Below are 17717 nucleotides of genomic sequence, written 5' to 3' on the forward strand. Positions count from 1 at the left end.
GAGGTGCCTCTTCTATAACAAGTGGCACACACATTTCACAAAAACCCCACAAATTGAAAGTTTTGCCAGTCTATAAAAATAAATAAAACAAGTATTTCCAGATACGTTTCAACCAAATTTTACAAGCTCAGATGTGTTAATAATTTGGCCTCTAAAATACTGTTAAATAATCTGGACATTTCCACAGGTAGAAAACTTGACTTCAGGGTGATCAGTTTTAATACAATCAAACCAGTCTGCTTTTCTTAAAGGGATGAGAAGAATTACTTTTGGGTAATTGCAGTTTCATTTTAATGTGTTAGGTAAGCAGCACTTTGTTTAAAAGTGCATATGTATTTTACAATTGTCTTCATCACCTGTGAGGGAAATGTGTTATACATATTTAATAAACATTTAGGTGGTATGAAATACATGTAATCAATACACATTCCTTTTCAACTTTTTTGTGCAACGTTTATGGCTGATGACTTCTGTATGTTTCCTTGATGAAGTGAAACATGCTGGAATAAGAGACTCCATTAAACAGCATCGGGCCAGACTTGCAACAGGTCCCTTGCCTGTTGCCATCAGGGTCTGGAAATACAGCTGTTCATGTCCATTAACTATACATTGATGTCTACTTCACAAAGGCAACAAGCTCTCCTGTTATGATTTGTTTTCTGATTAACTGATAAATAAATCCAGTGTTGTTTTAATGTACATAAAGCCCATCCAGTCTGGCGTTTGAGATAGAAAATGCAACGTTGCTGATTATTACCACTTGTGAAGTGAACGCCTGTCCACAAAGCATTCGTTTCTTTCTATCATCTTATGATTTTAATCTTTACACACACATCACCTGAAAATATCAGGTTATTTTTTTTGTTAGCCTTGGCCTCATCGCCTCCATTTCAGCACATGAGGAAGGTGAAGGGTCCAAGGCTAACTCGTAAAATAAATGAGATATTTTCAGTTGTGCTATATCTATCTATATTTATACACTAACATTATTTGTCTAGGACATTGGTATTCAACCCCAGTCCTGGGGACCCACTAAGTGACAGTTTTCATTCCAACTGAGCTCTCAATTACTAAACTAGACCCTTAATTGAAATGATAATTTCTTAATTAGATATTTGTAATTGTTTTCAGCTCTTAAACAGTTGCAGATTTCAAGTTAGCTAGAACATTTTATAAGTAACTTGAACTCTGCAATTGTTTAAGAGTTCACAGCAATGACATTTGAGAGCTCAATTGGAATGAAAACCAGCAGACACAGGGTCGGGTTTTAAACCACTGGTCTAGGAGGTGAGCTGCCACCTAAGAAATTGGGAGATTTTCTCAACATGTGAGGAATATTACCAATTTTAGCTTTGCATCATCATCAACCACAAATGGAGGAAGCACCTCCATAGCATTTGGTCCATTTGAGCTAGAACGACCACACTCCTATGAATGAATGAATGAATAGGCAGTTGACAACTTGTGGTAATAAAAACAGCCAAGAGGTCAGTTTCTGCACATGTGTGGCTGTTTGTATTATGAATAAAGCACCATGACCTACATCCACCCACGGCAAATGTTTAAATGTACGTTTGAGACAGAGGTGCCTTCATACACTCCCAGTGTTACCTGACGTACAAATCCCTAGCATGGGATATAACAGCTGCACAAATGTATGGTCCCTCGCCATGCTTCCCACTTCTTTTATTTAAGTTGGTATAATGCAAGTGAAAAGAAATCAGGCACACAACACTGAAAATGGCTTTTTACAATTCATTTTGTTGTTTTTATAGGCATTTTTTAAAAATTGGAGAAAAAAAAATTACCACAAGTTACACACACACTAAGTCTAAATGTTGAGTAAATACTGATTACTGGTATATACAATCTTCAATCCAAATATTTTACAATTTGAGCATTCAGAGAACATCTTGGGTTACGCATTGGGCTGTTATGTAATGACACTTCAGTAGATGAAATCCTTTGCAGATGGACATAGTTATCTAGGATGTGTGGTATACAGATAGAACACTGCTAACTAATAAAAAAAAAAATAGTACCTGCCCAGGCTTTTCCAGTCTCCCAGTGAATAGCCAAGAAGACCTAAACATTCTACAAAAGCAACGTCCAGTGAATATACTTTAAATAGTGACTTCATTCCAAATTAATTCTAAATTAAGAGAAAAAAGGATTAAAATAATTTCAGCAAAACAGAAAGCAATTACCCACAAAAAATTAAAACAAAACCCTACTAAATGAATGTCCACCCATAACATGAAAATAATTACAAATAGATTGTATGTGTCTTTAAAGAAACTCTAAACTATAAAATGAAGGTAAAACTAAGGTCTTGAATAGAGGATAAATCAGACTTCTTTTAAACCACTTGCTTCAATGCACATGCAGCTCAGCATTTATTATATTAAGTAGCAGTGCAAGACTTCATTAGTGATGCAAGAGAAAGCAGGCTAGTTATTATTGACGTACATTCCTCTTTTCTGTTTGACATTCCTTCCTCAAGCTCGAACAACAATTTGAATGAACCTTCAATAACTGAAACCTCTCAAGTTGTCAAATGCAATGAGTGTCAACCTTTGTAGACTTCATACCTAGCACATCACAAAACCATCTTAACACTGTGTGAAGAATTCAGATTCTACTGTGAATTAAATACAACTTCGAGAAATCAATTAGCCCCTCATCACCGTGCTCCCTCCCCCTTTAAAGACCTACACTTTCCGGTTTTCGTGTCAGACCTGACAGGGTTAAAAAAAGGAGCAAGTTGAATTCAAAAGCACTACTATGGTAACAGGACTACAAATACAGTGTCTTCTTTAAGAAGTAAGAAATCCTCCTTGATTAAGGCATCCCAAAAGATTTTCTCTTTTTGCATACAATGCAGGAATGCATTTTTTGTTGTTGTAAACTTTTAGTTCAATAAGATCTTGAAGACCCTAGGCCAATCATTTCTATGAATCCAAATTGAAACATGTTAAAGTATGTGAGACCCTGGTGACATTTGTAGACAGATGAGGTTCACAGACGATGCACAGAGGGGCAAATCTTTATAAGTCTATTATATATATATCTATATATATATATATATATATATATATATATATATATGGTTGTTTGTTTGTCAGTTGTTTTTGTTTGTTTTAGCACCCTCACAGGTTCCTTAAACTGAAAAATACTGTTATTTTATATAAACAGGCAGAGAAACCCTGGTGAAGTCTTTATTTCTCAGCTGTGTCAGTGTCCTCGGCAGTGTTGGCAGTGTTCTCTTTGGGCCCTGTGTTCAGTGAGACAGGGGGCTGGTTGGCAGCAGTCGCTGGCCTGGCTGAGGTGTTGGATGGGTGTCTCCGGCGCCCCCCTTCCTCTGCAGCAGAAGAGGAGGAGAGACGTCCCCTTCTACCAGCCTCCTCTCCGATTGGCGGCTGAAAGGAAATTCAGACATTGGGAATCGTTTAGTTTTTTTCACCTTCCTAACACTGCCAAGATGAGACCTTGTCTCTCTTTTCTTGATGCTAGTTCATACTCTTGTGTTTTCTAGGTTCGATTAGAGTAATGCCCTTCTGAGGACAGGGGAATGACCCAAAGGAGCAGAGTAACAGATTGAGGGACACTACTCTTAACCTTTTAACATATTGCACATACAGTGCACTTCTCTTATAGGCATCCCATCCGTCCCGGATGATCTGATTCTTATAAGTGGTTGATTCTTAAAAGCGGCCAGATATGATTACTGTGGTGCAGATGGAAAGCTTTGTTCCCTGCAGTATAATGGGTTGACCACTAGATGTCATGAGTTCCCACATGTATGCACAGGGACCACACAAAGTATTGTTTAGTTAGTTCTCCAACTGAAAGCAAGGTTTATTTTGTTTGTTTGTTTTATTAGCAGTTGTTTCCCTACCACACTGCAAGAAAAATAACACCAACCACCACCAGCAGCAGTTTATATACAATATACAAATGTCAATGGTGCTCATTCACAATACATCAAAACAATGAAAACAAGTCCTTGAGTGTAAACACCTTGTTGTATGATCATGATTATGTTTACTCAAGGCTGTAGAATCCTATTTTACTACAGTATACTTGAGAAGCGATCGTCTCGTGAGGGTGCCTAATTTAACTGCCGTATGGCATTATGTGTAATGGCCTTTAATTAAAATGACATTACAGTACAGTATTTTATTGTCAGGACTACCACTGCATTTAAGCATCTGTGGCTTATTATCAGTTGCGACGCAAATCTTACATTTTTACATGCATATCACACAATAACACTGCTGTACTCAGTATGTATTCAATGACTGTGTATTCACTTTAAACAAATTTTCAATAACAGAACACAAAAAACATACCTGCACAATGCAGTGGCGCAGTCACGTTTGATTACATACAATGCAGTGTTCACTGCACGAACCATGCTGCGTACGTGCCAATCACGCGAGATGTGATCAAATTCAAATTCAAAAACAGATTTTATTGGCTGTACACATCATTGCACTTGATACAGTACCGTATTACATGTAGTCAGTTTGCCCCAAAATGATTCTTAAGAGGATTGCTTGATTCTTACAAGCAAAGTATTTTAACATGGTTAGTATAGGAATGATTTTGTCCCAGTGGTTTTGATCACTATGACGTTGATTCCCTTATATCAGTGATTCTTATAAACAGATTGCACTGTATTACAATAACAGAGAAAACTAAAATGTGCTGTTTTATCACAGAAACTCACATCCACTCTGAAGTCCTCGAGTCTCTTGAACTTGCTCAGGTGCTCCTGCAGCCTGGGGTTGATGGACTGGTTTTTGGCTTGAGAGTATTTTAGGAAGGCCCAGAATTTCTCTAGTCCATACAGTTGTCCTAATAACGAATATTTTACACAACACATTACACAATAATACTCCTCATGTCTAAGTTTCTGTCATTCTTTCTTTTAAGATCTTTTTTTTTTCCCACACAATTGGAAATGCCGCAATTGAAATGCCACCTAACTGCAACCCACTTCCCCATCTGTATGGCTTCACTTTACTTCAATCCATTTCTTGAATGAATGTTTATTAAAGAAACAAAGCAAATCACTTTATAAAAGAAAGACTACTGACCAGTTTCATAGTCTCTAAGCGTTTCTTCCTGGAAATCCTGAAAGATATCAGGCCTGAATCTCTTTTCCAAACCATAGCTGTAAAAGCGGAAGAGACACTCCAGGCCATACCTAGAGCAGAAAAACAGACCTCCGCAAACAAGGTACAAATGCAGCAGAGATGTAATCATGTGTTAAAAGCAACAGAGTCTGCTTGTGCCTGCATCAGAACTCTAAGCTGTATTTGGATAACTGTAGACAAGAAACTCGTAACCAATAATGACCCTTGTCCATGCAACTTCAGTTTATTACTTAAAATTGTGTCATGTTTGGTTATTCTTCGTACCTGTAGTTTTCCTTTGCATCTTCCAAAGCTGACTGTTTAAACTCCTCATACATTTTCCTGTTAAAATGATCTCTGAGGAAGAATGACCAAAACCTGAACAAGGTATTCATTTCTTGAGACTGTCCAATTCCCAACCGTTTTCTCTCTGAGGAAAAAAATAAAAGTACAACTATAAAAATACTTGCAGCGAATGCTTGAGAGACAGTTGTGATAAACCCCAACCACTTGAATTCTTAATACAATTAACATTGTGTGTTCTGTAAGCAACTCATTTCAAATCAGTGGTGAAGAGGGGATTAATGGTTTTGTGTTTATTTCACCCCTCATGTTCCACTCATGTTTCAATCGTTTTACCCTTCCTATTTTCCTCCTTATCTGTGTTGACACCTTAGATGACTATGTGGTATTCAAGTTTAAATCTCAACACCACCAGACAGTGCTGAAATAATAAGCAGCCAATACATACCGTTTAGGCATCTTCTGCGGTATTTGTGGTAAACTTGTTGTGTGAAGCCATTCTCTCTCAGAAGCTCATGGGAGGGATGTTGGAACTTGGGCAGAGAGTGGGGCGTGCAGCCATGGCTGTCAACAAGCAGAGCTCCTTCAGACGGTGAGGCGTTGGAACTGCTGTGAAAACAAAATGCAATACAACATGTAAAACATTTGAGCAGCTCGACTTGTGTCTCTCCACGAATGTCCGACTGAACGAAAAAGCTCTCGTTTAGCCCTATTCAAGAAGTATCTGACTTCAGTCGAAGATCAGAAAAAAGGAAAGAGCCTGTATTCGCTATAATGGTCAGTCCACAGCGCCTTTATTTGCACTGCAGTGAATGACAGTACCATTAAAAATAAAAAGGTGTGTTAAAACTTGAGGGGTAGTTACCCAAAATCCCTGTCAGTACACTGTTTTTTTTTTTTTTTAAATCAGTAGTGCAGTAGAACACTGCTGTAGGTGCAAGTTGTGGTCAGACCAACACAGTGGGCTGGCCTTTTAAACATGAATCCCTTCATGAAGAGTTACCTGACTGATGACGTGCGCGGCCTGTGTTCTTTGGAGTCCATGACCCAGCCCACGTGGCACTCCAGGGGCGGGTTTGAGCTGTGCCGAGTCTTCCTCTTTCTGGGAGTCTGAAACAAACAATAGTCATTAACAACAGATGTCTGAGTCGTTTCACTTACCAGATTACATTAAGAATTGTTCAGTTGACCAAAACATAATGGCACAAAACAGAACATCTGGTACATAGCTGCTTCTGTTCTTGTTTTTTAATGCATACATTTTTATTATTTTCTACCGAGGTTTGATCAGCAGTTTGCAAGGCATCTTCCTGTAGCATAGAACGCACAACGTTCAAACTACTTTCAGGAATATGTAAAGTACAACACACACACACACACACACACACACACACACACACCTTTCTCTTCTTTTAATAATGCAAAGGTGAATTACCCTACACAACTTCACAATCTCTCCTAGCTATTTATCAATTTAATTAAACAAGATGGGATATCAGTATATATTGTGATGTCATGCTAAAGTCACTAAAATCTGTAACCAAGCTTTATGTATCAAACCTGTTTTATAATTACATTTCCAGCCATTTAGCTGAATTTCTGCAGCTTAACTTTTTAAAGATATTTCAAACTATTGTCTCCCATGCTGAACAGAAAAGTTTCCATTTTTATTTTGTTGTCAACTATGCCATCCTGCATGAAGAGTGGTCTGGTGCATGGTGCCTCAATGTGCATTTGAAATAAAAAATGGGAAAGAAAATAAGGAGGGTACTAAAGCTAATTAAGAGCCTCTGATTTAAAAAACGTACTTTATCGTATAATCTGCACTGGTTTACAACTGTATAGAAGTGGTCAGTTTATTATGGCAGATAATGGCAGATTCTGTTTTTGTTGAAATGTTTATGCCACTGCTTCAAATCAAGTTACTTTTAATGTGCATTTATAGATATATAATACAATTATGTCAAGTCCATGAGAGCTGTCAATAATCTGTACCTTTCCATCGATGTTGCCCCCTTCTTTCACGACGGGGTAGAACCTTGGTGTTTTGGTGGGGTCCTGCAGCCGGGGTGTGCGGGGAGTTTTGGGGGTTCTGGGTGGGTACACTATGGGAGACTCTGGTACAGTTGTTGGCAATGACCGGGCGATGTTGGACACTGGTTGCTCTGGAGCTCCAAACAGCTTGTTAGCCAGCTCTTCTGTGAAACCTAAGGGTTGACAAGTAAGATAATTTATGGATAAGAAGAGCAGGTGATACATTTCCTCAGTATACAATTTCAGTATGGATATGGACACAGGTACATTATTCTGTACACGTCCACTAAAGGGAACTGTGCACATAAGAAATGTCAATACATAAGGATACACATGAGTGGTCAAACAAATATGTACATGCCAAAACAGCTGGTCTGCAGTCCATAACACTAATATTCTAAATAAACAGGTCTTGAAATCACAATAAATAAATCTCAAAATTGTTCATAATGCTGTTTATACCACCAGCATATTTACTTCTTATTTATAACTGGTACTGTAAGTGGTGTGGTGATCTGAATTGGATAGGACTGCTTTTATAAAACTCCTTCAGTAAAAACAATGATCTGTGTGTGGGGGATAATATGACGGTATGGTTTCTAAAACTAGACCCCATTTATGCACCAACAAAAAACAACCCAAAAGTTATGCAACTGAGGGGATGAACCAAGGCTGCTGGCTAAACTCAAGTCCACTGTCCGATTTACTTTGTAAGGCTAAGGACACCCATTTTAGCTTGCTAGACACGTGGATTAATTAACATGTGTACATATTTGTACAATATTTGTCCCTTTCTTGAAACATCTGACACAATAATAATATAGCCCTTAATAGAAGAATAACACTGTGTAACAATTTTTTTATTTTTTTTTCTTCCTTCCTGGGTAGTAAGTGTTATTTCCTAATTGATTATGCCTCAAAAGTATAGAAAATGGCTATTACTCCCCACAAACTTTGCTTTTGTAACCAGGACAGTGATATTTCAAAAATATCACTATTTCCAGTGGGAAAACAGGCAAATGTGTGTCTTTTCGTTCACATAAAGTCAGAAAAAACAACATATGAATCCAAATTAACATGTATTTATACTAAAGTAATACAAAAATGACTACAAAAGATTTAGAAGCGAGTAGTTTTTCGAGATATACTGTAAATACAGTATAATCGTAAATCTCAAACTACTCACTTCTAAATCTTTTGTAGTCGTTTTTGTATTACTTTAGTATAAGTACATGTTAATTTGGATTTTTATGTTGTTTTTTTCTGACTTTATGTGAACAAAAAGACACACATTTGCCTGTTTTCCCACTGGAAATAGTGATATTTTGAAATATCACTGTCTTGGTTACAAAAGCAAAGTTTGTGGGGAATAATAGCCATTTTCTATACTTTTGAGACATAAGCAATTAGGAAATAGCACTTACTACCCAGGAACAAAAATTGTGTTACATAGTGTAATCATTCAACACATTTCCAGTTTCTAGCAAAAGCAGCTATGTAATGTAATGATAAAAATCACATATATGTGAGACAAGATTTATGCCTCAACAGATAACTAAGATGATACAGGGCATAAAACAACTTGGTTGCAGGGCGGAGAAGTTTAATGATGCTCGTATCATATCTGGGTACAGATGCAGAGGCTGAGTAAAAAAGGCCATGTCTTCTGTAAAAGAGTTAAGCTTGAGAACAGCATGAAGCCATGCTCTACTAAAGCTTGTGGGAAGTTTTCCTTAAAACTGCTGACTGAACATATCATGCAGCAGGGAAACAAGGACCCTGTCCTTTACGCAGGCTAGCTACCGATCTGGACGAGGACTCTGCACCTTGCTGTGGTTTGGGAGGGCCAGGCGGCACTTCCTGGGAAGAATTGGTTGCAGGTTCAGGAGCCAGATTGTCAAACTGCTCTTTGCTGATAAGATTGAGCTTCTTGAAGTTCTCCACCTCCTGCTAGAACAAACAGAGAAAAAAGTCACAGTGAAAACTAAACATTAGCAATGGTCCAGACCGATTGAAAGCCTGTAATATTGACTGGTTAAAGTAGAATTTTTTTGTTCCCTTAGCTCTGAGTTATGCATTTTAACAACAAGTATGTAAAGACAACAAGGCCCAACTGAGTTTTGGAAGTATGTTTACTGACAGAGATGGGATTTTCAGGATATTATTCAGATGAAGTTATTTGTATAGTTGTTTTAGTGCTTGTATGACTAGGACTTTTGTCAGAATTGTTACAAAAAGTAAGAAAATTAAAATACGGCTCATATAACTTTGAATTTAAAAATAGTTAGTAATGTAAAAAATACTGCTAACTTCACATTACAATTTATTTATTTATTTATTTATTTTTTTTTAGTTAGTTACATTTATATCTGAACAAAACGTGGCATTAAATTATCACGTCTTCAATATTTACACAACACTGTACATTCACACACATTTAGCTCAGATAAGCTGGTTTCAGATTTGTAAAGTACTTGTAACCTTGAACGTCAGGAAAGTCGGTCCCTTTTAGATAATTTGCATTGCTTGTATAGTGCCACCTTGTGGTGAGGGGAATCATAGCAATTATTTAACTGTCTAACAAAATAACCTGTCTGTAAATTCGGCATATTTATATAAAACACGATGGGGATAAATTAGCCACGCATATACTAACTCTTTTTGTATATTCTCTCAACGATCCTACCAAGAAGGAATATTAGTCTTACTTTTATGGTGGCGTATTCAGTGTCGCTTTCGTCCATCCACAGGTCCTGCTCGTAGTAATACAAGCCGTCATTGATGGCCTTGGCGAGATCGCTGGTGATTTTGGCCCGCGAGACGTGGTTGCCGGTGCGGTCCCCCCCGGGGTGTTTGCGCAGGTGGGGCGGGGTCTGCGTGACGATCAGGATCTTGTTGACGTCGTGGTCATCAATCTCGTTGTCCGAGTCGTCTTCGTCGGACCAGTCGGTGAAGTTGTTTTTGCGGCCAGTGATCTGCTCCATCTCCTCGTCAAACATGAAGTCCAGCTCCTCCTGCTCTGCCTCCTGTGGGGACGGCTGCTTCAGCTTGGGGCTCGGGTTAGGCTGCTGCTCGGCGCTTTCCTGGAAGGCAATGAAACATGTTACTTCAGAAGCTTTCTTTGCACGTGCCCACCATCTCCCTGTCCTTCTCACTATCCATTCAGCGCTCTGGATTCTGTTGCCCCTTGTCCTAATTTAGATCAGAGCCTGATGAGGAAGAATGGATTGAGAATTGTCCTCATTTTAGACAAACTGAAATGCAGCAAGCTCAGCAAGAAAGCTAACGTTGTCTGACAATGTTACTTAAAGATGGACACTTTTGAAAAACAATCATACTAGGGAAGCCTGGTTTATGTATTATTTAGGCAAGAAAATAAGGATCAGATCATTAACAGTTCACACATGGAGAAAACATGAGGTTAATTTACTCTGCTGCAGCAGATCTGTGCAGTAGCAATATCAAAAAAAGCCTGCCCTCTTTCTAAAGCATTGTAAATCCTTGGCTGCCCTAGTATAACAGCTCCATTCAATTACAAAGGAAAGGAAATGTGCTCTTGGTGACAGTCCAGTCTAATGCAAAACATTGACAAATCAGCTAGTTTACAGTGGAGCACTGGCAGCAATGCATATCAAAGGGTTTTGGAAGAAATGTAAATGAGATAACCAGATTAAAAAAAAAAAAGCTATATAACATTGGTACACACCAATTCTTGCATACTGTGAAGCAGTACCAGATGCTGTCCAATTGAGGAATGGCAAAACAGAACATAGAACTGAACAAATTCTTCAGAATCTACACTGGGGTCACTTCGTGAAATTACCAAGTTAAATACTTGAATTCAGTGAATCTTCCCTTTAATGCAGCGATAATTTTGATTTGATTTGTCTCAAATTCTTAGTTAATATTTTATATAACTTCGTATAGCAAACTGTTGAGCTAGGCCTGTATGACTATCAGAAAAATACCAATCATATGTAATCATGCGACAAACTAGGAAGCACAGTGATTGCTTACTATGGAATACTGAACAAAATCCTTACTTTGTGTCGATACTCTACTTAAACATGTCATTAAAAAGGTCCAACATATACTTGGTTTTATGGTTGTAGCTCGCATTCTGCATCTCTGAATAAAGTGGACCCCCCTTCAATGCGGAACCTCCCTCAAATCATCTGGTTAATACAGCTTGCAAACTGTCTGCACCTGGTGTTTGTTTTACTGTGCGTATTAACCAGCCTTTAACAGGTCGCATTCCTCTGCTGCCATTGGGCCCAATCTTCGATCTTTACGCAATCCCCTCGCTAGAATTTGTGCCTCGCAAAAAAATAGTGCTTTGGCACAAAATGAGAGATATTCCAAAACGGCACAAAGCAGTTGAGAGACATTGGAATATAACAGTTTTTTTGAGGAATTCGCAAATATGTTTGTGCCTCGCAAACCATCTGCGCATTCACTACAAATATAGCAACTGCACACAACAGCCAAGTGAGAATGCAGAATGATGGACAGTCACCATTAGTAATGATATTATCCCGACAAGCTGCTATCATTGAACATTAGAACATAAGAACATAAGAAAGTTTACAAACGAGAGGAGGCCATTCGGCCCATCTTGCTCGTTTGGTTGTTAGTAGCTTATTGATCCCAAAATCTCATCAAGCAGTTTCCTGAAGGATCCCAGGTTGTCAGCTTCAACAACATTACTGGGGAGTTGATTCCAGACCCTCACAATTCTCTGTGTAAAAAAAACATTGGTGTTGCCACAGTATGTACTGATATCACAGCAGACAAGCCCACACAATATATCATGCACACATACATACGGACCATTCAAATACACAATTGGCTCCATAGCTAGGCGCTGAGTTTTCAAATTAATGAATTGATAATTTTATTGAATAGGGGCAGTATTGTATCATGAGGAAATACTATATAGGTTTCTTTAAAGGCCAGCTGATCCGACATAGTTGATGTTTTTGAAGTAAAATAAAAAAAGGCTTTGGATACTGTCTGGTTTTATTTTGGATGATTTTTTTATTGCAAGTCGTGCCGTGATTTGTAAATGTAACGAGTTCCTTCACCTGCAAAGTAAACATCAAATCAAGCATTTTTATATACACAATTCACAGAAATCCATTATGTTATTCATTCTACTCACCCATTTGAAGATCATGATTAAGCCCAGTTTGTACGGTTTTGAGTGTCGCCGAAATTGATTTTTTTCATTATGACATTTCTTTTGGTAAGAATAATAACTAATTCTAAAAACGCTCCTAAAATGTTAATTGTAACCTACTATGATTTCTCAGTAAATGAACAGTCTCTATACAATTAGCAACATCGACATTCAGCAGACTGGAAAGCTGCATAAAAACGGCCAGAAATTACAGTTAACAGAACTGTTTGTCCTGCCTCAGCTAACTTATGATTGGACTGCTGCCGAGAAAATACAGGGTACACCGATACTATTGGTTGATCGTATCAGTGGTCCGGCTTTAGGAGAACGTAAGCATGCCTTTCACAGTAAGAGTGCCCTGACTGTGATTGGCTCTCCGAACTGCAGTGGCCACCCCTCACCCGTAATGCGCAGCAACCTATGGACTAGCCAAATAAAGCAATGGGCCACAAGATGGGTGTATGACGTATTTATACAATTAATTTAAAGATCTGTGGCAACACACAGCAAAGATAACACGCAGGACCCCCTCCCCTCTTCATCCTTCTCACACTCTTCATTTCCATACTTTGATGGCACATGTTAGATGTGAATATACCTGTGGAGCAGTGAAGAACACATATAAACACTATATACACTATAAATGTAAACACACTACCGCTGTCCATCATATCAATACAATAATCAGTGATAAAACACATAACTGATCCGCCCATCCGGTGTGGGTGGATGAGGGGAGGGTTCTGTACTATTGTACATTTGTATTATTTTACCCAACTCCAAAATGGACTGTAACTCCGACACTATTTGACTCAACGGTGCGTAGTTATTGGAACTAGCGCATCACAATTATTGCGCAGATATTGGTATATTCAGACGAATTAGGGCTTTTGCCCAATTCAAATATGACTGCACTATGTGCATATTGAATATCCACCTAGAATACATTTGTATCACGTTTCTAATTACCTATGCATTACCATATGCTAATAGGACCGTATGAACACAACAAGAAAGGCAGTGTGCTGGACAGAGGTGAGTGCATGTTTCCACACTCGTCTGTTGGGCATGGGAATACGCTATAAACGTCACTATGACATGAACATGTTAGATATGTTATTATGGAAACAAAAAAAGAGGCTTATTGCTTGTATGTTTTAAAAAATAGGAAGATATTGTACAGTCGGCAACCAGTTTCGGGTCATAAAGTACTAATATATTTGTGCACAGTTTTTGCAAAGGCTTTGTTGGGCACACAAGCCGACATCTTATATGTTATAGATTATAAAACAATGACTAGTGTGTCTAGAAAAAAACTGGTTTTCTGAATAAAAGGTGTCTAGAGGGGCTAGTATTCCGATAGTATCCTAATACTAAGTGGGTATTCGGTATCACGTTTTCGGAATACTAGTATCCTGAATACGGACGGATTCATTCAGAATACCCTGGTTACATGGCATGGAATAGTTACTCAAATTTCCCACTATTCCAAATACAACTGGAATCCTGACAGAACAGGACAACCGAAACAGGTGCCCGGATAGCAATATGGGTGCAGTCAATTGCACCTACCACGCCCTGCAGGTGCACAACCTCATAAAAACCCTGCATTATCTCCTCACTGTTTGCTCTGGTACTGGGGAATTTAATACGTTCCTCAGCACGTCGCAGCAATGCGGTTATGAACCTATCGAGGTGGTGGGACACGGCTGACTGGGTGATCCGCACTGTATCACCTGCTACCTTCTGGAAGGTCTCGGTAGCCAGGATACACATACAGACAGACATTACCAATTGCTCAGACAAAGCATGAGTGAGCAGGTTTGTTCTGGCCAAGTCATCATGCAGCATGTGACAGATGAGTCAGCATGTTTCGGTCAAGACGATACCTGGGCACTTGCTCATTGCTGAGCTCCTCATATGTGTTCCTTTCAGCATATCTTCGCCTATGTTGGGTTTGTTGTTGCTGGGTGTGCCTTGCATCATTCACATCCACATGGCGACGGACATGCTGCCTGCTACCCACGTTTACCATTGTTGCCGGTTTGTAGTCAGTGCTGGAATGGTAGTGTGCGCTGAGTTACGCAGTCCTTTTACAATCCTTATTCTGCGCGTCACAAACCTGGTTTTGTGCTTGGCGCATACCTTCGAATAACCAGGATCACACATGCTGTCGGCCACTCCCCCCATATTGCGTGATGCATACATTTTATTTCTGCACAGCGCAGAATGGAATGTGACGCGCAAAAGGACGTTTCAAATATGGCAGCTTGGCACAATTTTGGCACAACAGCCATTTGCGACGCGCATACCCCTCTGCACGGTGCGCAAACCTTTTGAAGATCGGGCCCATTGTCTTTTGCACAGTCGCTCTTCACCACACATGGATCAATCAGTTGCAAACCTTTGAAGACCCGTGACTAAGTAGTCCTAGGTTCCCCAGCTGCTGAAATATAAGCAAACAACTCTAAACCTTATGCAATCACATGACACATCATGGCTTTGCTCCCTTGATCAAAATTGCCTTGTGATGTGCCTATTTTATTTAACATGCTCTCAAAGCTTGGGAACACAGGGACTCCAATTGCACAGCTCCTTGCAAGTGGTTTTAATTTGTGCTTAATTAGGCACACCTGAGCTGAACTAGGGAATTCAGAGGGAAAGTTTAGGTAGGATGAACAAAGCTTACAGTAAAACCAAAATGGCTCAAAGTGCTATGCAGTGGGATTCTGTATTTCATATACAGCAACAAACCAACACAAAGTTCACTAAATGTAGAAGCAACATTTCAGTCATTTGTTTTATTATTCGCTGTAACAATACTCAAGTACTGGATGCGTGCAAAGAGGAAGACCTCTCTGGTCTTCAAGAGAGAACCCATGTCCATGAGTGGACATCTGAATACTCAACTGCAGTAAAAAGGGATTCCAAGTTGGCCTTAGGGCAGGTGAGGCTACTACTGGGCATATCATTATCAATATCCTGCAAATGAAACAAAAAAGACAGATGGCATGAAGAAAATAAATGAAGTAGTAAAGTACGTGCAACAGAAGAAAACTTGTGAGAGAAAACAGAAAATGTCCATAAAGAGGACATATGAAAAAAATAACAGCATGCTTTCACAAAATATCCCCTTTTAAAATCAGGCAGAAAACACTAAACAGAGGGGGTCATGAACCGTGCAAATGAATTTAAACTGGAAAACATTCATTCTTAACAAGATTAAAGGTTTGACAATGATATGCCAAATTACAGATCAAATCCCACCTAAGGTTAAGGTTTCGACAGCACAGAAAACAATGTAAATATTAACATTATGTACATTAACACCTTAAGCACTTCAAATAAACAAAGCAAGTTGTTCTGATACTGCCTCTGATACTGCAAGCTGAGAATATTGCACTTCCCATCCATTTATCGAGAGTTTATAAGTTACTCAGTAAAACTGCCACAACAACAGTAGCGACATAATGGCGAAAAAATGGTTTTCCATCCACTACAAATTCTAGCTAGTCAAAGGGAATTCCCTGTCACATTTCGTGATGTCATAGCCTAATTTGCATACGTTGCTATGTTTTCAGGTTATTCACAAGAAATATACTTGCTAGATGATTTTCCATATGTATTTATTTTTTAACTTGCTCGCTAGTGTAGCGAGTATATTCTACTGAGTTAAGCGCTTTTTAAAAAAAAAAAAAAAAACAATGAGCCTTGGCCCTGTTTCACAAAACCAACAATAAAATACACATCCTGTATGGAAAATATGAACCTGCAGTAAGTGTCAAAAATGAAGTAAAGAAGTGTTGCTGCATAAACGGTACTTACAAAGATAAAAGGTATAAAACCTGTAGCATTGTTTTCACATATTTTCCCACTAGTTTAAAGGTTGCTTATTCTATTTCTGCTCTTTTGTTAGAAGTCTTCCAATTTTGTGTAGCACAATGTTCTGGGATGCACACTACTAAACTGCATAAGCAGAAAGAAAAAAGAAAAAAAAAACAGTTGTATGATATAAAGCCTTTTTAAAAATATATATATATATATATATATATATATATATATATATATATATATATATATATATATATATATATATATAAATCACTGAGCAATTTGTTGCTTGGAACTTGGTTTCAGGAGACTAGGTTTCAGGCCACTGCATGACACACCAGTGGAAACTTGAGACTAGTGGCTCCAAATCAGCCAAGCAAAAGCCCACTTTTAAAAAGGAAGAAAGTAATTACTGAATAAAAGAATAAAACGATGAACAAATTCTGACATGATTCTTCAGTTTGTGGGGTTTGCGGAACCATTCCGAAACATCTGTCCTGACTGGAGTGTCGTACTGATATAACTGTATCGGTACGAAACTCAAAAAGGAGCAGGTTTCATACCGGTACTGTTTCGATACGACTCAGAACAGCTTAAGTAAGGACAGGTAAACCCACACTGTATCAGTACAGTTAAGTGAATATTCTGAAGGACGCGCACATCTTGCTTTACAGTTTAAATACTTTAAACAGCTTTACATTTTACGGTAAGCAGTACCTTTATCATGGCTACACCAAAAAAATGCCAAAACAATCTCCACAAAATTAATTAATGTGACTATGAGATAAAGCACACTTTCACTTTTTTGTTCGTCTCATTCTTTCGCGTTCACAGGATGTTGGACAAGATGCAAAACATGCTGTATTACATAACAGCAACAACTTTTCTAACAGATGTGACAGCGGTCGTCATGGAAACAAGTTCAGAACCCGAACACTGTCGATTTAAACATACATGAATGTGGACAGGTACATCACAACTGTATCTGTAGTGTACTGGTATTGAAAAGTGAGTTAGGACAGAAAGTGATTTTGTATAGATACAAGGGCTTTAGAATATACAGACAACTTATGAATAGGTGGATATTTAGATGTGCAGCTTCCTGGAAAGTGTCAGGACCATCCTAGATATTGAGCATTTCATGCATTATACTACGTCAGGTTTTTGCTGATGTAGCAGATATTAAAGTCCAGTCCCGGCACAGCCAAGTCTCAAAGGAGAGTGCTACC

At 38.6% G+C, this 17717-nt stretch overlaps 1 protein-coding gene across 8 annotated transcripts in view; it reads right to left on the minus strand.

Annotated features, from left to right (window-relative positions):
* Positions 1-3121: 3121 nt before the first annotated feature.
* LOC121330685 (la-related protein 1B-like) overlaps positions 3122-17717 on the minus strand; it is a 48103-nt gene continuing 33507 nt past the window's right edge. For 5 of the 8 annotated variants that reach the window (XM_041277452.1, XM_041277428.1, XM_041277438.1 and 2 more), the window contains 10 exons: positions 15568-15639; positions 10187-10561; positions 9305-9428; positions 7440-7651; positions 6448-6554; positions 5893-6053; positions 5427-5571; positions 5103-5212; positions 4733-4860; positions 3122-3419 (listed from right to left, as the gene is read on the minus strand). In XM_041277452.1, the coding sequence (XP_041133386.1) occupies positions 3219-3419; positions 4733-4860; positions 5103-5212; positions 5427-5571; positions 5893-6053; positions 6448-6554; positions 7440-7651; positions 9305-9428; positions 10187-10561; positions 15568-15639 (1635 nt within the window). In that variant the 3' untranslated portion in view covers positions 3122-3218. The remainder of the gene's footprint in view (positions 3420-4732; positions 4861-5102; positions 5213-5426; positions 5572-5892; positions 6054-6447; positions 6555-7439; positions 7652-9304; positions 9429-10186; positions 10562-15567; positions 15640-17717) is intronic. The other 3 variants (XM_041277425.1, XM_041277417.1, XM_041277433.1) reach the window with 3 other exon arrangements.

This window comes from Polyodon spathula, chromosome 2 (genome assembly GCF_017654505.1).
Source record: "Polyodon spathula isolate WHYD16114869_AA chromosome 2, ASM1765450v1, whole genome shotgun sequence".
In the NCBI taxonomy this organism is placed as follows: Eukaryota; Metazoa; Chordata; class Actinopteri; order Acipenseriformes; family Polyodontidae; genus Polyodon; species Polyodon spathula.